Below are 25,981 nucleotides of genomic sequence, written 5' to 3' on the forward strand. Positions count from 1 at the left end.
GACAGTTAAGTCATGTCTCACTCTGTTTTCAGCGTCTCGCAAAGCAGAGCCATGTTTCTAAGATGGCATGTCAAGTCAAAATAACTTGAACATTTAAAAACGCATCTCAGGACACCTGCGTTCTGTTCCATTTGTTGTGCTGGGACTAGCTTTTTTAATGCAAAAGCACGTTCGGTCTGATTTTCACACTACCTCAAAAAACAACAACAGGGTTCAAACAATGATCCAAAACCATTTAGCCTTAAGAATAGAATTTGGCTGCCATAACGTTTTGGAACAGTCCTACAGAGCTATTTTTCCCAAACTATCGATTTTTTTCCCCATGAAACGGTCCCATGATCACTACTATACTGCAGTTCCCTGACTTAGACTATTACCTTTTCTGGATATTCTAGAAGTATTGGAGCAGTGGTCATTAGGTTTAGAATGCATGACTTATTACTTTTCTTTAAGATCCATGATCTGATCCTACTGACCATTTGTGTGGAGCCATCCTCAATAGTTGAGTTTTTATTTTTTTTTTTTTTTTGGTGTGGAGGGCACAATTAAACCAGAAATTACTTTGATAGAAGTCAACTTTATTGAACCACAAAGTCTGGTTATCAGTTCTTAATCTATGTGTCAAGTCAAACTGGAACAATCCTGGTCAATTAATTCACCAAAATCGAAAATAAATAATTCATCAAAATTAAGAAGTAAAATTCAAGCAAAGCGGAACTATTAAAGGACCGATGCAAAGTAAAGCTGAGTTCTCAACCAATCAGCGCGCTCTGTGGAACAGCACCGGAAAAAGGATGAGAAAAGAAATCCATCTGACCAGTGTGTTTGTGTGTGTGTCTGTGTGTGTGTGTTTGCGTGCGGCAGAGCTGACACAAAAAACAGCTTTCCATGAAAATTTTGGCATCCTTCACGGACAAAGTGTGCTAAACCTAATGCATCATCAGATTCCGTAGTGGCAGCCGGTGAGGACTTGAACTATGTTAATAGTCTTAGTTTGGTGAATTATAAAGGCTGCTTACCGACATTGAAATGACGACAGTTGCTAAGCTAATTTCAGAGCGTGACCTACTGTTCATGAGACCTAGCATAGCTGTTTGTGTTTGATACGTTAACTATTTAATAGTTTATTGTTTCAAGTGCTGATTGTTTGTCGCATTTGCATTTATTATTTTTTTATTATTATTATTGGTGAACAGTATCAAATGTCAATGATGAAAAGTTATTTCTGAATGTTAGAAAGTCTGAATGTAATTGAATCTGGTTTTGAAGTATAAATGCATTGATATGTCTTAAAACATTTACGGTTAAATTACACATTTCATAGCCTTGTATTAAGCCTAAATTCATGTCAGTATTGAGAACAGTAATTCTGTCTGATAATCATTTTATTTAAAAGAATAAACCTTTGTTTCTGTTCAGAAGTTTTCACCATTCATCACCCTTTCACTTTCATCTTTCATCATCTTTCATCATCTTGTCAACTTTAACCATCTTTAATCTGAATAAATGAAGAGTGAAATCCAGTTTGAAATCTCCTTGCTGATGTGTTATACCCTTTCAAGCGGGGAAGGTATGCACACAAAATAAATAGCTTGACACTATGCATACCCCAAAACTTTCTTAACAAGAAAGACCACAAGGTCCAAGTTTTAGAGCCGCTTGTAAGGCCTTCATAAATCTGTTTGCAAATCCAAATTTTTCACCAACTGTAATTACAGGATTACAGTTAATATTCCATCCTGTGACAGATGGTCAGTTTTAAAAGCATTTAAATGAGGTGTGACTGTCAGTGCAAGCAGTTGACATGTTTTTAAAGTGTTTTCCATTTGAAAAGCAACACACTTTACAGCCTTTTATTGTGTTCACTTTTGAAAATTTAGCTAGATATAGCCTACAGTAGAGTCGTCCCATTCCTTTGGAAGCTTCCATTCACCCATTGCCTTGTCTCTGCAATATATTACTGTAACATGTTAACCAAGCTACTGTTGGCTCTACGTCGGCATGATGCCACTTTGCTTTCAAAGCCTCAACCATTAAAATTCTCCCAGAGTCTCTCCTTTTCCACGGACAGTCTTTAATCGACTTGAATGCCCATGAATAGGCAAAGAAAAGAGAAAAGTTCTATAGTTGTCTAGTAGTTCTATTGCCACTAGCGACTGTTTTGAACTTGTTCTCTTTGTGCCCCATCATGAGGACATGAGGGTGTTAAAAAGGGGGAGGCAGGTGTACTGGATTTCCTCCCTTCTCCGCATTTAACCAGCTAGCCTTGATCCATTAGCTTTCCCCCATGGGAACATACTTGCGACCAGGGGTGAAATTTGCATTCTTAATTTCCTCATTCCCTTGTCCCGGCTGCAGCTGGGTCCTCTGGGCTCTGGCTGATTTGGAAAACAGGAAGCCTGAACGGGTTTGACCGTTGCGCCAACATTACCCCTGTAGCGAGGAGACTTTAATTACCATAAACGAGAGCTGTGCTTAACAACAGCGCAGAATTGATTAGATGCAGTGGAGGGATTGGGGTGGTACGACCCCCCTTATACACTTGCTGGTGTCTTTTGTTTCAGGATGTAGCATCCCTGTTTTGGATCAGAAAGTAGGCATTTGTGTCAAAGTGGAAGAAAGGACACCAGTTAAAGCTAAGCTTTAGAGAAATGCTTAATAATTATTTAATGCCATGCAGTCTGCACTGTACATTATATGACTAAGATCAGAGGTAATTGCTTTGCAGTCTGGTTGCATGACTGAACATGGACAAACAAGATTTTTACAGAGCTTCCAGTGGTACTTCCTTCTGGTGACAAATGGTGTTAGAAAAAGACAATATAACATAACTTTCATAATCTTTTAAGACATACTTAACAGTTATAGTATGCTTCTTATACTCTGTGACCCACTGGAAAAAAAAAAGCGTTATGAATCCTCAATGCTTTTCTGTTTTTAGCTTTCGTTGCTCTGCTGGTACATTCATCCTAATGATTGTAGAGGGGAATGGATTTAAGTCATGCACAAATGAAATGAGCTGTCCAAGAGTGGTGGAATCAAGTGTGTCTAATGTGATTTTAACAACCACTGCTCAGTGAATAAATGTGACTCTTGGGCATTTTGGATGGAGTGCCAGTCTTCAAAGCAGTGATTCAACCAAGCAGATGAGGGAAGTGCCCAAACTTGTGTGCCATCTAGTGTAGGACAGGAGATATGATACTCCAACAACAATGGCAATCTGTACTATCCTGATAATGTACATGAGGTTGATGTTCTTCAGTGCTAATCTGTGACCTTATTGATGCATTTTTGGATAAAACCTTATTTCTCAGCATTATCTGGCCTTTAATATAGGTAATATGCAATAGAGGGGTCCTTGAATATAAGATGAAGAGTGTGATGTAATATTTTTTCTATCAGAAAGACTTAAGATTATTGGAATAATACAAACAAAAATATACTTATATAATATAGCGTAAATCCCATCCTGAAAACACGGATGTATTAGAACAATGAGGGGCAGCTGGTGTAATGGGAGCCAGCTGGTAGGTAGCTGTGCAGTATGTAGACCTCACTCCCCTGGCCTCAAGAGGCACACTAGTGACTGACGCTAGAGGCTGCAGCCTTTAGCCTCCTCGTTAGCGCGCCTCCTTCACATGCTGGAGATGCCAATTCGAGTCCCGTTCAGAGCGGGTCGAGTATGACCGGTTATAGTGGTGCCGTGACCTGGATGGGAGTGAGGTTTAGGGGGGGTGAGTGTAATGGTATCCAGCTGGTAGGTAGCTGTGCAGTGTGTAAACTTCACTCCCCTGGCCTTAAGAGGCACACTAGCGGCTGATGCTTGAGGGTGTAGCCTTTAGCCTGCTTGTTAGTGCGCCCGCCTCCCACACTGGAGATGCTGGTTCAAATCCCTTTCGGAGCAGGTTGAACAGGACCGGTTATAGTGGTGCCGTGACCCAGATGGTGGTGAGATTTAGGGGGGTGAGTGTAATGGGAGCCAGCTGGTAGGTAGCTGTGCAGTATGTAAATCTCACTCTCCTGGCCTCAAGAGGCGCACTTGCAACTGACAATAGAGGCTGCAGCCTTTAGCCTCCTCGTTAGCACGCCCTGCCTCCCACGCCAGAGATGCTGGTTCGAGTCCCGTTCGGAGCAGGTCGAGTAGGATTGGTTACACTGGCAGGTATTGTGATTAGATGCCTGACGAATGAATCCCAAGAATTTCCTGCTAAAACTATGTTTATGCTTATATTTCTATATGATTGCTCATATTTAGCAGGACGGTACTCACTGTACTTCCGTAATCTTATAACAGTAGGTTGTGATTTAGATTTTTACATTTTATTTTTACCACTTTTTTACAAGAAAAGTGGGTGGTACTTGCCTGTGCATAACTATCGTGTTGTTTGGTTGTTGTGGGAGGTTGCCACAACATTACTATGCAGTGTTCTGGGACATTACTAGGGTGTCCTTGGTGGTTCGTTTTAGTAATATGCAATTGCTAAGGTGTTCTGGGTAGTTGCGAGGACTTAACTAGGATGTTCTGTGTGGTTGATGTTAGTGCTATGAAATTGCTAAGGTGTTCTGGCTAGATGCTGGGGCATTACTAAAGTGTCCTTTTTCTCCGGCGTCTTTGCCTCCTACTGGATGTTCAAACGCAGCACGAAATCATTGGAGGAAGTAACAGAACGAAGGGAATGTTGTTCTGTCGCCATTCCACACCGCTGCAATCCAGTCTTAACGCCTTACCGGTAAGCAGTGAACAAACAAAGGAAATGCGGCTCTCATCAGTCATCAGTGGGGTATAGTGTGGGTTGTTAATTAACAAACCAAGAACACTGGAGCAGAAATCCCTTACATTTAGCTAGTGATCCATTGAATTTTTCAGGAAAGGCAAGGCGTGGGTTAGTGGTGAATGTGCTAGGTGAGGCCGGGTATGCTGCTGGATTGGATGAAGAGGCTGAAAGGTTTGGTGTTGGTAAACGGAGGCTTTGAAAAGTTTTAACAAGCTCCACTGTTAACTATGACAGCCGGTCAAGCTGTTGGTGGTGTACGGCCAAAACATCTGCTTGCGCTGAGACCTTGGTGGTGAGTTGCAGAAAAGTCGCTGGATCGGTTTGTGGCGAACTCTTCTGTAAAGATGAGTCAGTGGAGTTGAGATCCATTTGCAGCTTTTAATAACAATAAATGTAGTAATACTGACAGGCAGGGGTCAATCACCAGCAAAAGTAATATCCAAGGTAATCCAGAGAGTTAGACAATAAACAGGCAAGAGTCTGGGGTAGGCGGCAGACAATCACAGGTTATTTCCAGGTAAACAAGGCAGTAATAGTAGGCAGGCAGCAACGGGTCAAAACAGGGTGAACGGTCCAGGATAATACACAGGTAATGCAATAAACACAGCGAATGCTCAGAAATGTCAGCCAGGGCAAAACAAGACTTCGCAATGATAGAGAGTGAGTGTGAGTCTTAAAAAGCTGAGTGGATTGGAAACAGGTGAACAGGTAATCATTGACAGGTACGGGGATTATGGGAAATGGAGTCCAGAGAGTTAAAGTCAATCCCCAGGTGATGGAGCCCTCTGGTGTTGAGCGGGAGGAACAACAAAGGTGGGATTCATGACAATATTAGTTTTGTACAGTATGTTAACTTAATAGCCAAAATACTTTGACATGTGTGAATGAGAACAAACCTGAAATAGGAATGTGTTTCAGTCACAATGCACATTATGTAGTTTAGAGATGATTTAGAGACATTTTGAATGTTACAAATTGCTATTTATATTCAAATAAATGTTGTATTCTTACAATTTTTGGTTTGTCCAAGAATCCTCTTGCAGAAATGCAGGTCTTTGGCATCTAGAAGCTACTAGTTTAGGACCTGTGAGGAGTCTGTTTCTCAAACTAGAGACTATGATTTACTTGTCTTTTTGTTGTGCATGGCTGTCCACTTCCATCTCTATCCTGGTTAGAGATTCTTTTTTTCAAAACAGTAATGCATGGCATAGCCTTCATCTCTCTAAAATAAAAGACTTTAGGAGAAAATAGAATTTCAGGAGGAATTAGTTTTAATTTTGTTGCCTATTTTATTTTATTGTATTATTTTTATTTTTATTTTATTTTTTTATTTTTTTTTATTTTTTTACTTGCAAGTGTAAAGCAACTTTAAGAACTCAACAAAAGAAAAAAATGTATTTCCGCATGGTAGCACAACCATTTTTAATTGTTCTAATAATAAGAACATTTTCTTGAGTACCAAATTAGCACTTTAGAATGCTTTTATAAGGAATAGGTGACACGGTATACAGTTTGCCATCACAGGTAAAGAAAAAATTGAATAAATACCACTTAAAACAATTATTTCAAACGGTAATAATAAATTGCAATTAACGATTTTGGCAGTAATTTTGATCAATTTAATGCATCCTTGGTGAAAGAAAGCATTCATTTCTTTCAAGAACAAAAATGTCTTTGTGTTCTAAAAATGGAAGCATTTATACTATATATAATATAATTTTCATAAAGTAACTTGTAACGTAATTACTTGTAGTTTTCGGCAAACTATTTATTTACTCTTACTTGAGTCATAATACTGTTTTATGGCCTATGTAAAACCATGCATGACTTTGTATTACCATAATTAATAACTGTGGTTTCTATATAAAAAACGAATGCATTTTTGTAATAAAAAAACAATCGGCTAAATACTGTTAATACAGTTAGTGTTACTACGGTAAATCCATGGTACATTTTTGTAAGGGTTGTGATATGTGGATTACAAAGCCTTCTAATTTATATTACATGACATGACAGTTTTTTCTCCTGTTTTCTTTGTCAGTGCTGTTTAGAATGTCAGGGCTGTTTAATTTGATTTTAAACTAGTTTATTTGGAGTTTCGCAACAGATAATTTTTGTGCTGCATTCAAACTGGATTCGCGATCCACACTACGCTTGTCACAAGCACTTTTTATCAAATCAGTTTTTTTATAAAAAACAGTCGAGACCAGTCCGCAAATAAACACATCTGCCTTGGGCTCGCGCAACTCTTTCTAATGCTATCACTGTTGGTAATGAACTGCACAGTTGTGACCGGTCAACAAGTAAACACACCTGCTCTGCACTCGCGATGCACAATCCACTGAGCCGTGATGATAATTGGTGCAGATAGAGCATTTTCGTTCCGCTTTTTGAGGGAGCAAAATGCGCTTCAAAAATTAGGTTAGGATGACAGGGGAAGGCTCATTGATATTCATGAGGAATGTGCTAACTGATTTGTCAGCACACATTCTGTTTACCTGCCATCATACCTTTCTGAAATGTGCTTGCGGGCCATATGAATTGAGGTGGCAGGCCTTGAGTTTGACACCTGTGGTTTAAGTTATCGTGAACACAAAACCTGAAGTTTAAATACAGTATTAGGGTTTTATTCGTATCCTTGAATCTAAGTGTGAGCACACTGTAAATATAGGGATTGTAATGCTTGCTTTATCAAGCATCACTAATTACTGAATATATTATTATCCCCCATCTGCTTTTTCACTGGAGATAACCTTTGAGATTTAAACCACTTGCCCACTTTGATCGGCACATGGTTTTGCAATTGGTAGAAGCTCTTTGCATTCAATGAATTCATCATCTCAGTACTGAGCTAATTCCCAAAGCCACTAAAATCAATAGACCCTATTTATGACACCTCTTAATGCTGAAATCAATGAGGTATGTTTTCGTGAGCATGATTCTCCCGTCAGCGACGCGTCGAATGGTGTTGCCAGATTGGCGATCAGAGTCATGCCATCATAGTGATGGACACCTCATAGATTCATTACCTCTCTCTCTCTCAGCGGAGGTCATTTCAGCACTAGCCAGCTGGACTGACCCCCAGGGGTCCGTGGATGTGGGGGTGGAAGTGTAATGATATTCTTATTCTCCTTAGTTTACACAAAAGCCCACCAGGACAATTCACATGTATCTGCCCGCCAACTGGAACGATCCATGCACAAATCCATATTACTGAGAAACTCTAACTGCAAGGGTTCAGTTCCATTTTTTCACCTGAACCGCAGGATTTTCATGACTTTTGGTTCGGTTAATTGTTCTCAAACACATTCTTCCCCTGATGCAGACGGAACACTGTATTACAGTAAAATACTCTTGAGAATGACTCTTATGAGAAGGTTCTTTTGAGTGAATCAAATCCATCATGAATCAGTCTGAGCAGTTTCTGAATTTATCTGACTCACTTACTGAACCGCAAGTTATTACTTTTGTCTGACTCGAAATGAACCAGGAACTGTTACTGTGTTATGTGTTCTTAAAGCTTGTGAGACTTAATTCAGTGTCGTTACTGGCTGGTTGTTCATATGATAGAGTTAAGATAGACATTATGAGTTTAGTGTAATAAGCTGTATTTATAAAAATAAGTAACTTAAATTCATTAATGTAAAAAATGCTACCAAGTTCTTTTTGTTTATTTAAAGGTGCAATATGTAAAAATTTTCATATAATATTAGCCTTTTTCGCCAATGTGTGAACGGCTTGTAATGTAACTTAAAAAATGAGTCCTTCCCGCACTTCCTAGGTTGTCTATTAAAGCCTGTAGACTGATTTTTATACGAAGGGAGCGGGTCGCTTTTGCCGGGAAAATCCAAAGTTTGTGACGTTTATGAGCACTCCCGAGAGCCTTGCCTCAGACAGTAATAGCTTCTCTTCCACTATTCAACAGCGTCAACAGACAGTCTACAACACTAGGTAACGTTATCTAAGAGATGGAATCCAGCAAACGTCCGGCTCCCAGCACAACAACAATTCCTACACAAACTCAGATTAAGCCAAAAAAAAAAAAAAAAAAAACATTTATCTACTGAACCCGTCTGGCTAAGTGGGAACGTGATCGTGGTCGAGCTAAAACTAGAGTGAACATCGGCAGGGTATTTGATTCCTGGAGGGAACTTCATTCAGTTTTGGGGATCAAAACCGACCCTGAATTGGCGTTCTTCTTATTGGACAGGGAAGCTTACATAACTACAAAGCATGTGAAATATACTGCCATAAGGATTGATCTGTGTAATTTTAGCTAACGTGATCTTGCCTGCTAACGCTGACGAATTGCAAGCTACCTTGCTTTGTAACTTTCAAATAATTTCAACGATCTTCTCTTTATACTAAAAGTCAGGTTAATGTCAATGTTAATCTGTAATTATTCATCAAAGTAAATTACAATAACACATGAAATGAATGCTAGACAATGTTCAAGATAATGCAGAAAGCTCCATTCATTAGTGTAACGTAACTTGGTTATACAGAAAAGATATACATTCTATTATTATAAAACAATAGCACATCGATATATCAAAATGACAGTTGTGATGGAATCACATCAATACTGAATTGTGTCAACATATTTATAATGTACAGTCTATTTTATAAACAGCTACTGTCATCATCCACCAAATTTAGCTAACAGCTATTGATAAAGCTGGCTAGCTAGCTAACGCCGACATAGGCTATCATATAAATGCAGTCAATGTATCATGCAAAGAAAAGTGATAACTTCAAACTACAGTCTCCCATAGTCAGACCTATATCCACACTTTGTTTTAGCCCTGTTCCAGCACTGGAGAGTCAAATATAATATACAGTCTCAAAGTTTGTAGTAAAACAATCATAACTGTGTCATTTTAATTATGCTACCTCATCTGTCAACATGATGTCGGTGAATCACGTTGTCTCTTTGTATGTTACGTCATTGCGAGCACGAGCAACAGGTAGCTGGCTGCAGTTCACTTAACGGCCACAGGTGTCATTAATAACAAGGATTTCTGAATCTTAAATATATAAATATCTTAATATAAAGTTAGGTCCAATTACTGGCTTACATGAATAATGTGATGTGCTGCATTTAAAAGTATGTGTAAACACACATTTTACTATAATTAAATGCATTACTGATTTTTTATATCTGTTCTGTTAAAATCTGAAATTATCTAATCATTTTACAACATGCTGCTGAGGGCTGTAAATGAAATGAGAATACAGTTTCTTATTTCCAAACATTCCTTCCACAAATGTTTTAAAAGAATAGTTAAGGAAACCTTAAAGCAATCTGAACCATAATCATTATGATTCCCATTCCTAGTTTCAAATGTTGTTTCAGGCTTAGATAAGGGTGGATTTTGATATATCAGATATATAAACTGAATCCAATGATGAATGGGAGCAAATTGGTTATGCATATTTTTTGGGCTTAAAAGGTCCACTGGCTTCAACATGTTCTATCAAATCTGTCCATTTTCTGGTAATTACCCTATCAGCCTGATGCTCAGTTGTGTGATATCACACAGAGGTAATTGTCATTTTAGCCACAGACTGTTGCAGACACCATCATTGTTATCTTGTAATCAATCCTCAGGTTGTAGGGATCTTTTTTTGTGTGTGTTTGTGGACCACAACAATCTGTTCTGACTCCTATACCTCAGCTATACTTTTACAAACAACAAACAGATCACTAAATCAAAAGATCACTTAACTTATTCTAAACTAATATCTTAGCTTAAATAACAGAAATGTAGGAGGTGACAGCATTTCACCAGATTTGTAATGAGAAAACTGTTAAATAAAGTTTGACACTGGAGTGCATCATTGTTCCGTCAAATTAAAAGCTCCAGGTGAAGGTGAAGTAAATACGAAATATATAACTATTATAATATTGTAATTTTGAGGATTTGTATAAAACAAATCCTCAAAATAATAAGAATTCAGTATCATTTTATAATAATAAACTTGACTGGACAATGGACCCTTTTCACGGACCTTTGATGACGCGTTTCCATCGCATTTCGGCGTAAATCTCGCAAACGTTTTAACATTTGCAATTTTTTAATTATTTAGTGCAACAACAAACAAAACAAAAAACAAAAAAATAAAAATAATGAGCCTCCGCTTCTGAGACTGTCAATCCGTGCATCTTATCACGTGGCTTGACATGCATGACACTGTGGAGACTCACAGCATGTGGAGGCTCATGCTACTCTCCGTGATCCACGCACAACTTACAACGCGCCCACTGAGAACGAGAACCACTAATTGCGACCACGAGGAGGTTACCTCATGTGACTCTACCCTTCCTAGCAACCGGGCCAATTTGGTTGCTTAGGAGACCTGGCTGGGGTCACTCAGCACATCCTGGATTCGAACTCACAACTCCAATGGTGGTAGTCAGCATCAATACTCGCTGAGCTACCCAGGCCCCCCATTTAGTGCAAATTTATAACATTGTAATTTGTATTATATTACCCTTTAATTAGTCACCGCAGCTGCGATGAGGCTTTTAATACAGCTGCTTAGAGAGTGACAGAAAATTTGTAATCTTCTTTTGTATGACTGTCGTAATCCACCGCTCTATATTTTTATTTGAAAAGCTCATTGGAAATGTAATAGTGGCGTTTTTCTTTTTATGTTGGAGCAAATGGATTAGCAAAAATGATATTTGCCGTGGTCTCTCATTCACCACTATCGAAGTTTACCCTGCAATCCTTTACTTCCTCATTCCAAAACCCAGAAGTGTGAAAAGTCTCCATAATAAATCATATTTATCTAGATATGAGTGAAGTTTTAGTTCTGCACAACATATTCATTTACAAAAAGTGTTTTGTAAATGTAGGGAAACGTTGCTTTTTTATTGCTGAATTGGTGCATATAAATTATATTTATTATATTATAAATTAAATACCATTCTTCCTTCTGTTTATTTAGGAAGAACAGTGGAAAACATACATTAATTATCTTTAACTAGATTTTTGTGTAATGAAACATTTCAAATGTATTTGGCTACAGAGGCTGTTAGAAATTATTTTAAAATTATGCTTTAACATTTTTTTAATGGAATTTCCCCCGGTTGTACGCCAAAAGGTGGCCCCGGCTGGATGGTTGCTTGGGGCCCTGGAATTCATAACCTGCTTGTCTGTGTGAGCACCACAGCTCAATATGTTGAAATATGTACACTAACTGCTGATCCATGGCTTTGACATTGTCATACAATGTTAGAATGCTTCAAAATCTAACAGACAGCATTGACATCATTGTAATTTTTCAATCATGGATTGTGATTGGTATTCATTCTTGCATTGATTTGCATAGTGAATTGATCTATTTAACTCTCTCTTATAGGCTTGATGGCACAGAAACACTAAGTGTCATGTCAATTGAAAAGTGGCTCTGATGCAGCCTTTTATTTCTGGAGTGAATCCCTTTGGGTAACTAACTATAGTAGTAACTAAAAACTACTATTATTAGAGAAAGGATAGTATATAGTAACTCTCTTGTAACCAGCAAAGATGACTGCATTATGTACAGTACAAGGCAAAGTAGCTTTAAACCAAACTACCATCATCACAAGGAGCTTACATCCTAACAACAGCAGCTCATTTAAACCACTTTGGCAGACTGATAGTATTTCATGAGTCTCATTGTATGAGATTATGCCTCAATGAAAAGACGCTCACCAGGAGGCCGCACTGGGAGGATTCTCCATTTTCAGCTCAAAACCATGGGCCACCTCCATGTGTTGTCCTGATTCCAATACACACATCCTCAGACACACACACACAGTTAAATTTTAGCACGTGCGTTCGAGGCAGGACATTAAATTGTGGAGATTAAAGTGAATTAAGACTCTGGGTTTGTCTAATGCCAGTCTGGATGTCATTACAGAGGGTTTGGCATGGAGTCTTGCTGTGCTGACTGGTCAAGCTTTGGGATTTGCGCACCCCAGGGAAACATGCAAGATGAGGGTTTAGAAGAGATATATGGTGGTGGGAACAGGTAGGGAATAATCTGACCATATAGATGATGGTCTCAGCCAGACAGCACACCTATGGACCATTCTTAGACCGTCTGGTCCATATTGCACACATAAAAATAAATCAATAAAATTCAGGAGTCAGGGTGACCAGGTCAAAGTCGTATTTGCACCAGGCTACTACAATGTGCACTTCAGAGATAGAACTAGATGCTATATTCAACAAAGTTTGAGCAGTTTAGTTGTTGCTCAGATGGCCTTTTCCTTTGGAAGTTGGTGGTTCTTGTCCAAAATAAGATGACATTTCTGAGAAATGGGAAACTTAAAGGGGTCATTGCATGGGGAATCAAATTTTCTATAAAAACACACTTTAAGTTTCAGAACTCAAAACTTCCTCCTCACTGCAAAAAGAGTATTTTTTATTTTTATTTTTTATTTTTAAACCAAGCTGTCAAAACGACTTGTTCTCTTCTTCCTCCACATTGTGATGTCACACTGTGGTAGACATTTGCATCTGACCACCTCCACAACATTTTAACTCTTCATTTCCGTAGCCCTGCCCAGTAGTGAGCAGTGAGATAGCAAGAGGTGAGAGCAGATCAGTCAAGAGCAGAGAGACATTCATAACAGTGGATGTTTTCTGTCAAGTCTTAAAGGAGAAGCAGCACAAAAACCGAGCATTTCTGATGGAGGGTCAGAATGAGGGTGGAAAGTTATCATGTTTTATAAATATTTGAGTTTTTCTGGTGCACATTTTATTTTTATTTTTTTTTATTTTATTTATTTATTTTTTTTTTGCTAATTGTATAAGTGAATCATAAGGAACTTATTAAAATAATAAAAAAGGCATGTCATGACCCCTTTAAGCAAAAGTCTCCTTTTTAAAAAGTCTCCATTTAATCTAATCACTTTTGAGGAGAAACAACTATGTTAATGATACAGTTTTTGTCATTGCTGTGCCTTATAGCTTTATGTGTGTAAAGCTCACTGTTCTCAGATCAGCTTGTGGTAGTGCATAACATCTTGGCTTTGAGAGGTTATATACAGATAACAGCAGAGGAACCTCTTTATAAACACAGTGTTATGTGGTTTTATAACCTAACACTGGAGCAACACTGTTGTTGTTTGGCGGGAGGCTGATTAGACCAAATACAGCACTTTTACTGTCAGCATTTTTAAAATAGTCCTCTTCATGTCAGAGTTAAGACATATATTTCATTTCCCCCAGTTTTACAGTTTAAATGTCAAATAAATCTGTCTTAGCACATTTACCTAAATAAAGAAAGCAATTAAACTGAAAGGAGACCTTTTATAAATACTAGTGTCCTGTGTAAGTGAGCTCAGTTGTACAGTAGCTCAAAGTACTTTGGCATCTTGGCAGGTTGGATAGGTAATGCTTAATTCATTCAAGCACTGCCTGAAAAGCTGTCTACTTGCTGAGTTGTCATATTCCATGTTCTGTTGCTCAATGCTTTTATACCATGAGGATAAGCAGCCTCTTTGATGTTCTTGAAAACTGAGATACAAGTATGTGAATGGAAAATAGACGTATAACTCGATATTATGCAGCTAATGTTTTTGCTGGCTCTGATCCACAACGCTTAAATCTAATGCATGTGGGTGAGTTTGTGCATGTATGGCCACATCATTGTGTTAATGTTAAATGGCTGCATTGATAGGCCGCTCATCCTCTCCTCTCCTGTTCTTTCCTGCAGATCCAGAGTCCCAGAGGAAACGCACCGTTCAGAATGTCCTCGACCTCCGGCAGAACCTGGAAGATACCATGTGCAGCTTGCGGGGGTCTCAGCTCAGCCACAGGTACAGGAGGTCACACATATAGGCATTAGTTCTCCTAAATGCATAGCTTAATTTAGACTTTATCTGCAACCCTACACGGGGCCGTTCACACAAACACGTTTTTGCAACTCTATGTAAACGTGTGCTAACTGTTGCGTGGTGTTTAACTTTTTTACAGTGTCTGGCACAGGAGCGGCATGTTTTTTTATATGCCTCATCAAGTTAAAAAGAACTGTTAAAAATGTGTCTTGAGATATCTGCGTTTTGTTCTGTTCTTACTATTTTAGCACAATTGTGAACAGCCCCTTACCCATTCTTATTATTTTTTATGTAACTCTGAAAAATCTAATTTTTATAATTATAATTTTTTGGGCTCATGGGGTGGACTAACTTTATATTCTGAAAATTAAAGATGACGTGGGTAATGTTTTACATAGAAAATATTTTAAGGGGTGGCAAGGTGGTGGCATGAGACTAAGATGGGTGGCAATACCAAAGTAAGCACACATATATAGGTCTTCTGGATTAATCCTTCACATGCTATCGGAATTATCGTAAATACGAGTTTCCCACTCGGAAGTTGCACATGAATGACCACTCAAGTCGTAATTATGACTGTGAAACTCTGAGATAATTTTGATACCGGAGTTTCTGAAATGGGAGGAGTCCTAAACTGTCAATATGGCGGAGGAGAGTACAGTTTCTGTAGTCAATTTTGTTCATTTTTCTAAATACAGCTAATTGTTAGTACTTGCCGGTTTGGTCAAAAATATGTGAAAATAGCTTGTATTTCACCAAAATTCCATTATTGTCAGCAAGCTAACTGAGTGATATGTATTATAGTGTCAAAATAAAAGTTCCTCAAGAAATATGTATGAAAGAACCTGGCGTCGTCCATGTTTTCTGTTCTTTCCGACAACAAAGCACATGAACACAACGTACTCGTAATTACCACTTCAGAAGTGGGAAGTAGGATAATTCCGATAGCAAGCTTCATCGCAACAAGTAGTAGTTCATTTATTGAAGACTCTATCACATTTCAAATACCTATGAATTTGTGATAGCATTAATTTGAATTGTGCATTATCACAGAAAGGCCACAAAGTAATCCTTGTGCTACTGTTTTGCTAACATTAAAATGCATTTTGTTTTGTTTTTTGCATTCTTACTAAACATTAAAAATAAATAACACAATATCAATATCCATATCACCCAGACATTATCTATTAAATACATCAACAGATTCGAAATGTTCCTTAGCTTGACCGGTGCTAGTTGTCACACTTCTTACTCCAGTAAATGTTTCTCAGATTGGTGGGTTTATTTTTTAAAGTCTTATATCTGTATAGCCACATACATTGAAGTCTTGGCTACAAAAAAGCAATTCAACATCTTCACCGTTATTGCCAAGGAGAAAAAATAAAGTTCACCTTTCATCCACAAGGGGTTAGTTGTCACAATGGAACTTGCCATTAAACCAGTGGCATATGAGAACATTAATGTGATCATCCCTGATCTAATTCACAAAAATATATTGTAATTTAAGAGGGTTTTGAACTTGGTCTTTGAAACCAGCATACAAAAAACACTGCTATAGAAAACACACTTTTGTGTAATTAGAATTTTAACTCTCCTAATTGTTACTAAAATAAAGCCATTGTGACAACTTCCCCATGTGACAATTAGCCTCAATAATTAAACCCTTTTTCAAAAATAATTCAAATATTTTACATATAGAACTGGCAATCTGAAGTCAATGAATAGATCACACTATTAAGCATTATTAGGGTAGGGGCTGGAAAAGGCAGAAACACAGGATGAAAAGAGAAACAAACTATGCAATTAATAATGACAGGTTATGTGAATCAGGAGTGTAAAGGTTGAATTGTTTTAATTTGTTAAATCTTGATGTGCCCATGGATGCACATACTATGTTATTCTAGAGATAACATCCTGTATCATTTTTGTAATGAGCCATCTGAAAGCGAACATAACACAAAGTAAGACCTAAAAGAAAAATACACTGCATTGATGGTAGTAATTACAGGTCAACTCCGACATCGTGCTGTATCTGTATTATCATATCTAATAATCCTTCAGTGAAGACTTGGAAACAACTAAGAAATTCACATTTTACCTACATTTTCCAAGTATCTGTCCATGTTGTTATTATTATCATGGTTGTTGAAAAATGAACTGGGTTCCCTTGTGACAGTCTGTCACTCATATCCAGTTTCCAATGTAAAATGGGAGGAAACGCGAGACTGCGAAAGCAGAAAGCAGTGTGTTGAAAGCCCAAAAAACAGACTGTATTCTGAAAATAAGCCCAAAGTGCCCATATTTATAAGCAACTTTATGTATTAAAAAAAAAAAAAAAAAAAGTCACTAATAATAAGCGAACTTGGCAACTATTCCTGTCAGAAGCAGAATCAGTGTATACCCACTACAGTAGACAAGCCCGCGATTGGCTACATCTGTAATCAATCACACGATCGGCGTAACGTCAGCATAAACTATAATACACTTACATTTATATTTTATACTTTGGGATACTAAATGCTGGGGTGGCAAATGGGGTGGCAATGATTTTTCTTAGGGTGGCACTTGCCACCCCAGGCCTCCCTGATAAATCCGCACCTGGCTGATCAGTCCGACAAGGCAACATTGGCTCAACCAAAATCGTGAGTTTTGTGCAGGACTATTTGCTTCTCCGACCAATGGCACATGGTCCTGAATTTTGTTTGCTGATGTAGTGGTGCAGGAATTACACACTTCAGCTATAAACAATTTATTTAATTGATTCTATATATATATATATATATATATATATATATATATATATATATATATATATATATATATATATATATATACAGGTGCATCTCAATAAATTAGAATGTCGTGGAAAAGTTCATTTATTTCAGTAATTCAACTCAAATTGTGAAACTCGTGTATTAAATAAATTCAGTGCACACAGACTGAAGTAGTTTAAGTCTTTGGTTCTTTTAATTGTGATGATTTTGGCTCACATTTAACAAAAACCCACCAATTCACTATCTCAAAAAATTAGAATATTTTGACATGCCAATCAGCTAATCAACTCAAAACACCTGCAAAGGTTTCCTGAGCCTTCAAAATGGTCTCTCAGTTTGGTTCACTAGGCTACACAATCATGGGGAAGACTGCTGATCTGACAATTGTCCAGAAGACAATCATTGACACCCTTCACAAGGAGGGTAAGCCACAAACATTCATTGCCAAAGAAGCTGGCTGTTCACAGAGTGCTGTATCCAAGCATGTTAACAGAAAGTTGAGTGGAAGGAAAAAGTGTTGAAGAAAAAGATGCACAACCAACCGAGAGAACCGCAGCCTTATGATTGTCCAGCAAAATCGATTCAAGAATTTGGGTGAACTTCACAAGGAATGGACTGAGGCTGGGGTCAAGGCATCAAGAGCCACCACACACAGACATGTCAAGGAATTTGGCTACAGTTGTCGTATTCCTCTTGTTAAGCCACTCCTGAACCACAGACAACGTCAGAGGCGTCTTACCTGGGCTAAGGAGAAGAAGAACTGGACTGTTGCCCAGTGGTCCAAAGTCCTCTTTTCAGATGAGAGCAAGTTTTGTATTTCATTTGGAAACCAAGGTCCTAGAGTCTGGAGGAAGGGTGGAGAAGCTCATAGCCCAAGTTGCTTGAAGTCCAGTGTTAAGTTTCCACAGTCTGTGATGATTTGGGGTGCAATGTCATCTGCTGGTGTTGGTCCATTGTGTTTTTTGAAAACCAAAGTCACTGCACCCGTTTACCAAGAAATTTTGGATCACTTCATGCTTCCTTCTGCTGACCAGCTTTTTAAAGATGCTGATTTCATTTTCCAGCAGGATTTGGCACCTGCCCACACTGCCAAAAGCACCAAAAGTTGGTTAAATGACCATGGTGTTGGTGTGCTTGACTGGCCAGCAAACTCACCAGACCTGAACCCCATAGAGAATCTATGGGGTATTGTCAAGAGGAAAATGAGAAACAAGAGACCACAAAAAGCAGATGAGCTGAAGGCCACTGTCAAAGAAACCTGGGCTTCCATACCACCTCAGCAGTGCCACAAACTGATCACCTCCATGCCACGCCGAATTGAGGCAGTAATTAAAGCAAAAGGAGCCCTACCAAGTATTGAGTACATATACAGTAAATTAACATACTTTCCAGAAGGCCAACAATTCACTAAAAATGTTTTTTTTATTGGTCTTATGATGTATTCTAATTTTTTGAGATAGTGAATTGGTGGGTTTTTGTTAAATGTGAGCCAAAATCATCACAATTAAAAGAACCAAAGACTTAAACTACTTCAGTCTGTGTGCATTGAATTTATTTAATACACGAGTTTCACAATTTGAGTTGAATTACTGAAATAAATGAACTTTTCCACGACATTCTAATTTATTGAGATGCACCTGTATATATATATATATATATATATATATATATATATATATATATATATATATATATATATATATATATAATATATATACCTGGTAGTTTTCATAAATAAGCTACAATAGGGCTGTGAGCTTTTAAAAAGTAAAATTTTCATATATATATGTATATGGAAATTTTACTTTTTAAAAGCTCACAGCCCTATTGTAGCCTATTTATGAAAACTGCCAGGTACAGTATGAGAAACACTGTCAATGTCATGTCAAGCCACTTCATATTATTCAGGGTTCCCTGGTCATAATAAACTTGGAAAGCTCAGAAATGGTCAAAAATGTGATTTCCAGGCCTGGAAAAGTCATGAAAATCTTTTGTAAATAATGGCTAAAATCTTAAAAAATCATGAGGAGGTGATGGAAATTTCTACATTGAATATACACAGTATATTTCTAGTTTTGCTCTGCTCTTAAATTGTTCTTCATGAGTGCAGTCGATTTAAAATAATTTTAGGAATCCTTATTCAATAATCACAAACAACTGGAATGGTCATTGAAAAGCCATGGAAATGCGTTGCTCATTAGGTGTGGGAACTCTAGTGATTTCATAAACACAGTTGTGTGATCTAGCATATACAATGCCATAATTCCATATACAAATGTCCTTCGGAGTAATATAACATGCGTCTAAATGAATACAGTCCAAATATCAGTATGGTCAGTCAACAGAGCAGCAGTTGTTTCTTTGTCCTTCTCACATCAGCACCTCACTCTGTTGTTTTCTCCTTGCCAAGGTCCACAAACACAAATACAAAAACCACAGCAGAAGGATGGATTAACCTCTCAGCAGAAAGCAACACATACTGTGTGAGGTCTTCTAGCAGGGCTTGTGTGTTAGTGTATTGAATAACAGAGCTGGTGGTGATGTTTTTTACTCCGTGGCAGAGAGCTGTTTAAAAGAGTCTCCTTCACTGTGCTGAAGTCTGATGCAATACTTAAGGATGCTGTTAATGGTGCGTTATAAACCAACGAGCCTTCAGAGAGTTTAGCCCTACAAACTAAACATAAAATATGTTCTTAGAGCCGTGCCTTAGTGATTAACATATATGCTCTGTTACATTGAGCCTTGGTGCTCATGTGGGAAATATGGGTTCAAATAAGGCTCATGACATCCCATTAACTCCTCTTTACCCCATCTTCATCTATCACTGTCCCTGTCCATAATGGCAGAAAGTGCCAAAAAAGCAAAAAACTCTACATAGATGCATTTATAGTGTGAGTATGTACAGTATACATGCGATTCTGTCAGCCACAAACATTATACTCACAATCACTGTCAAAAACAGGTGTTTGCATGCATTAGTGTCACCCCCCATAAGATATCCATAATATGTATATTAGCGCTCTGCTTATCGCTTAGTTTGAGTGTGTTTGTGTAAGTGAGTGATTGTAGTACTGTCTGCTGGTATAAAATTACCCTGCCTCAGCAGCTTTATATTCATTCTATTAAAATCTTACTGTAAACACTAATGCCTCAGTAGAGAGTCTGTAATGTACTAAAAAAGCAGCCCAAATTCAGAGCTTATGCACATGATGGAAGTATGGATTTGTTTTGTGTGGCCTTATAGAACTTTATGATGCATAACAATGCCTACTTGAGCAGAATGCACTGCTCGCTTTGTCATATTTTCCATTCCTCTGATTGAAGATTGAAGATAATTGTAAGATTAAAGGAACGGTAATCACTGCCATTTAACCATCATTATTATTCAGCACAACAGTAAGACAAACAGAAGCTCCTGCCATTTTCAAAGGATAATTTACATTCACGTCATATCTCTGAAAACCATTGCCTTTTCTGGCTTTTTGGGGACTTTTTACTCAGCCCTTTGCTCTTTAAAGGAAATATCTGCAGAAATCTGTGATAAACTTGTATTTAGAATTAACAAACACAGGTGTGAGGTGCATTGTGGGTATTAAAGGAATGTTCCATGTTCATAACAAGGTTTAAGCTCTGTTGTCTGACATGTTGTTGATTTGCCAGAAACTAATTTTAATTTGTCCTTTAGTTCTTAAAAACAAGTAAAAATTGTGTACAGTAATGCACTTACAGTGGAAGTCTATGGGGCAATTGCACTGGAATAAATGTTAAAATACACAGTGTTTTTAAAAGTATAGCCACAAGATCAATAGGGAACCAAGAACTAATCCATGTTTTTAAAAAATACCACAACCATTTGATTTTCATGACTTTCGGTTCCATTAATGGTTCCTGAACTTGTGGAAGGAACACCATACTAAAATACTCTGAAAGTGTTTCCTGCAGTGCTATGCAGTGGCAGCGCTGTCTCTCTATTGAAACTATAACATGAAACACAGCGCAACCACTGTAACCCGATTCCCGAATGAAAGACTCTTATGTGTCAGTTTTTTTGATTCTACAGCACAAAACATACAGCGCCACCAGTGTAGTCTGATTCCTGAATGAACAACTCTGATGAGCCAGTTCTTTTGAATCTATAGCGCAAACAGTGTAGTCTGATTCCCGAACAAATGACTCTTATGAGCCAGTTCTTTTGAATCTACAGTGTGAAACACACAGCGCTTCTAGTGTAATCCAATACCCGAACAAATAACTCATATGAGCCGATTCTTTTGTTTCTACAGCACAAAACTTACAGCACAAAGCTTACAGCACTGCCAGTGTAGTCTGATTCCTAAACAAATGACTCTTATGCACCGGTTCTTTTTAGTGCATCAAAAACAAACAGTGTGTCTAGTGTAGTCCAATTCCTGAACGAATTACTCTTATGAGCTGGTTTCTTTGAATCTACAGTGTGAAACTCGCTGCGCATCCAGTGTAGTCCAATTCCCCAACAAATGATTCTTATGAGCCGGTTCTTTTGAATCTATAGTGCAACCAGTGTTGTCCTATTCCCGAACAAATGACTCTTATGATCCAGTTATTTTGAATCTACAATCAATGTGATCAGCCTGCAAGGCCAAACATATGGCTCAATTTTGATGTAAATTACATGATGCATGCAAAAGATGTGATAAGATTTCAGTGCTTGGGCCCTAATAATAATAATCCTTAGAAAAACAACAGGGCCTCCGCACTTTCAGTGCTTGAGCTCTAAAAAACCTGGACACCTGGAAACAAAATAAGGGCAATAAAAATCAGCACAGGGCAGACACACAACTCAGAAGGATATGAGTTTATGCAGATGAGGGGTTTAGCAGTGACAGATGTTTAATCGACACAAGGTCAGCTGAGGGGTCAGTGTGTGTGCGATTCACTTCCTGTAGAAAGTTTGAGCAGTGTGTATGGCACGCATGAAGGAAATGAAACATCCTCAGATAGGTTTACCTTCATATTTGCCTGTGTCTCCAGGGATGATGTATCACTTACCAGTGAAATATAGAGACTACACACACACTTACACATAATGCCTAAGATACCTAAGATATCTAAGACTGATATGAGGCTTGTGTTGATGAAATAAGTGTGTGTGGTGTGTTGATAATTACATCTGGTGTGATAAATGAGCTATTGCCTGTACTGTCTCTGGAAAACCTCAGTGAAGAGGTTTTCTCTAGTTAAACCCAGTTGTGTTGGAATTACCGAAGTTACGAGATGACAGCTGTCCTCTGACTCGCTATATGGCAAAATGGATCTATGCGTGTCTTTATTATTGATGACAGCAAAATACATAAACAGTCAAAAGAAATACAATTTGATTTCATTTACTTTCTTAGGTGGTTTTCATACTGGGCACGTTTGCTGCAGTCCGAATCCGTGCGCGACTGTTACTGGCGCCCCAGCAGTGTTGGTCTGGTTTCAGACTCTTTCAAATTTTGTCGAACCCCGGTGCTTTTCTGTCATCAAATTGCGTCATCACAAACTTGCACATGATGGAAAAAACAATGCGGGTCACTACATTTGTGTGTTTTTTTCTTGATTACATTTTTTTTATCATTATGCACACCAGAGTGAACGACACATGCGCTTCTGTGTCGCATGCCATAATTCAGCAGACCAGAAGACGGCGGCGACTATATCTGACAATCGCAAACTGTCTTTTTCAAGAAGACAGCTGGTTGATAGCAATGTATTTGCAGCACTGCCTATGTTCCCTTGCCACTCATGGTGCACGTGTGTGTGTGTTTTTGTGTAATTGATGATGTCTTCATGCTTACATTGGCAAAAACGCATGCGCAAGTTATCTTACTTCCTGAACAAGTATGGAGCAGTGTACAAGTTGCTTTCTCACTCATGTGAACTGTGCCACAGTTCCATTGCAACCACCTCCTACAGGTAGTCTTGGGTTAGGTACCATGGTCTGCTCCCCAGTCTGCAAAACAGCTTTCATATTAACAACTTTTCATTTGAACTGTGCTCTGTTTCAGACTAAACTGCCAGTGTGAAAGCCCCCTTAATGCACATTCCTAGTTTTATTGTGCATGATTCATTGTTATCTTTAATTAAAATGTAATAACCTCCTCCGACTCTGAAAAGATTTTTTTTTTTTTGTCTGTCTTCACCAATGCCCTTTTATTTTTCAATCCCTCCCCACCAGTCATCGCACTCAATGCATGTGTGAAACAGATTGATTTTCAATCAATCCAATTAATTGCCATTGGATAAAATCAAATCCAACCCTACTTTTTCACATTAAAAGGACTGTTTACTTAAAATAAATAAAAATTATGTAATACTTGTAATTTATTCACACTCACATCATACAATAAAAATTATGTGACTTAAAGGGTTAGTTCGCCCAAAAATGAAAATTCTCTCATCATATACCCATCCCAGAAATGTATGACTTTCTTTCTTCTGCAGAACACAAACAAAGATTAACCGTCTTTTATTTTATCATTATCTTTCAGCTGTATTGAGAGCAGCATGTGCTACGACAGCGATGAAACCAACGTTCGCAGCATTTCCAGCCTGTCCAACCATTCCTCCCCTCTCTCCTGGCGCCAAGGCCAGTCCAGCCCACGTCTGCAAGCTGGAGACGCCCCCTCCTCGAGGGCCACTGCCCACTCGCTGCCCATCCGCGCGACAACACAGATCAGCCACCTGCAGCGCATCCACCTCATCGAGGGTCTGGACGCCGCTGACGATGACCTGGCTGACCTCAAGACTGGTTACCTTAGTGACACCAACCTGATGAACAAGAGTCAAACAGAAGAGGATGAGGATGACGACGACGATGAAGTAGATGTCGATGATGATGACCTAACTAATGGGTAAGTGTTTGTTCATTTTACTGTTTGCATGCCATCCCTTTATTATTGTGAAATTGAGACTAAGTAGAATATTGATATGATATTAATATACAGTATATATATATTGGTTTCTCATCAAATATTGATATATATGTTTAATTGTGATTAATTAAATGAACATTTTTCATTTTGGGAAACGGTCCTTCATTAGGGTTCAGAAAGTTAAAAGAGAACAAGTAAATAGCAATTATTATAATATTAACAGTTAATTATTAGAATATAAAATTGTATATATATATATATATATTACTACAATATCAAATTATTATTATAATTGTTATTATTGATAATAATAATACAAATAGTAATAATAATAATAATAATAATTATATTTTGCACAAACTTGAGGAGTTCAACTTGAGTACATGCAATGTATTAAAGGAAAAGTCACATACCAAGTACTAAGAAATACAGAAAATCATCTAATGTTTTCAAAAGTCTAATTGAGAATATTATTTTGCAATAAAAATAATAATAATAATAAATTGTATAAAGAAGCATTTTCATTAGTGGTCTCACTTTTGGACCCCAGTGTATATACAGTATACAGAATAAGAATTAGTTGACTCTCTGTAAATGTTACATTATTTGCTCATGCACAATGCTTTACACATGGAGGTATTTCCTATAAGTGCTTTTTATCTCCAGTGAATCAATTTAAGGCAAATTTGGTTCCATGCTGGCTGATTCGCTGCCCCTGGTGAGCAATCATGTCACAATCAGCTGAGGGCCTCATTAAGGAGCCATATGTGGCTCATTTTCAGTTCCCCATCTTAGGGCTGGCTTTGTCACCCTAAGGGGCCCCATGCAGAGCCAGCCTTCATTTTCAGTGTCAAACCCCTGATGATTCTGAATGCATCCATTTCTGTGCGAGCCGCTGCTCTGTGTGGGGGACGGTTCTTTGTTTGGAGATGTAGTGCTAAATGCACGTGTGTTTATGTGGCAGGTTTTGTGCACATAAAACTAGGAAATTACAATGGAAATGAGATGTGTTTTCTCTAGCCATCAGAAAAGCTTCGAAGTTGCCCTCTGTTAACCTGCGCTGTTGGTTTTGTGTGATGGGGAAACTCTGTCTACAGCTTCCGTGTCAGCCACTGCAAAATGAGAAAGTCGCAATCAAGCAGAACATGTTTCATAGTACTTCACCTTGCGGCATTTGACACCACTTGAAATCAAATAATTAGCCTACCTCAGCAGACCCCTGTTAAACCTAATGCTATGAACAACTATATAAAACTAAAACAACTCTTTTCTTGTATGAAAACAAACGATGCCAAGTGTGACTATTTAGACAGTTCATGCAGCTCAACAGATCTGAGAGCATAGCACTAGCAAATGGCAAGTGGTACCTGCAATTGTAAACTTAATGGGATAGTTCACCCAAAAATGAAAAATCTCTCATAATTTACAAACCCCTCAATGTGACAGTGCAACAGAAAGGCCATTAATGTTATCAGCTTATTAGAGAAAAAACAGGAAGCTAAATAAAAGAGTGTAAAGCACAGGTCAGCACTTACCAAATGCAGCAAAACGTTTTATGTGCCATAATTTTTTTGTATGATACATATATAACATATAAATAAGAGCTCTGATTCTCCTGAACTGAGCAACCACTAACCAATAACATTTTCCTATGGGCTCTTATGTGAAGCAATCCTGGCTTCACATACAGCACTTAAATTGTGA

At 38.0% G+C, this 25,981-nt stretch overlaps 1 protein-coding gene across 1 annotated transcript in view; it reads left to right on the forward strand.

The window, feature by feature from the left end:
* The window catches only part of LOC127419277 (neuron navigator 1-like), a 168,513-nt gene that overhangs the window by 41,290 nt on the left and 101,242 nt on the right, over positions 1-25,981 (forward strand). The window contains exons 4-5 of the mRNA XM_051660556.1: positions 14,490-14,592; positions 23,894-24,256. Of these exons, the coding sequence (XP_051516516.1) occupies positions 14,490-14,592; positions 23,894-24,256 (466 nt within the window). The remainder of the gene's footprint in view (positions 1-14,489; positions 14,593-23,893; positions 24,257-25,981) is intronic.

Source organism: Myxocyprinus asiaticus, chromosome 28 (assembly GCF_019703515.2).
Source record: "Myxocyprinus asiaticus isolate MX2 ecotype Aquarium Trade chromosome 28, UBuf_Myxa_2, whole genome shotgun sequence".
In the NCBI taxonomy this organism is placed as follows: Eukaryota; Metazoa; Chordata; class Actinopteri; order Cypriniformes; family Catostomidae; genus Myxocyprinus; species Myxocyprinus asiaticus.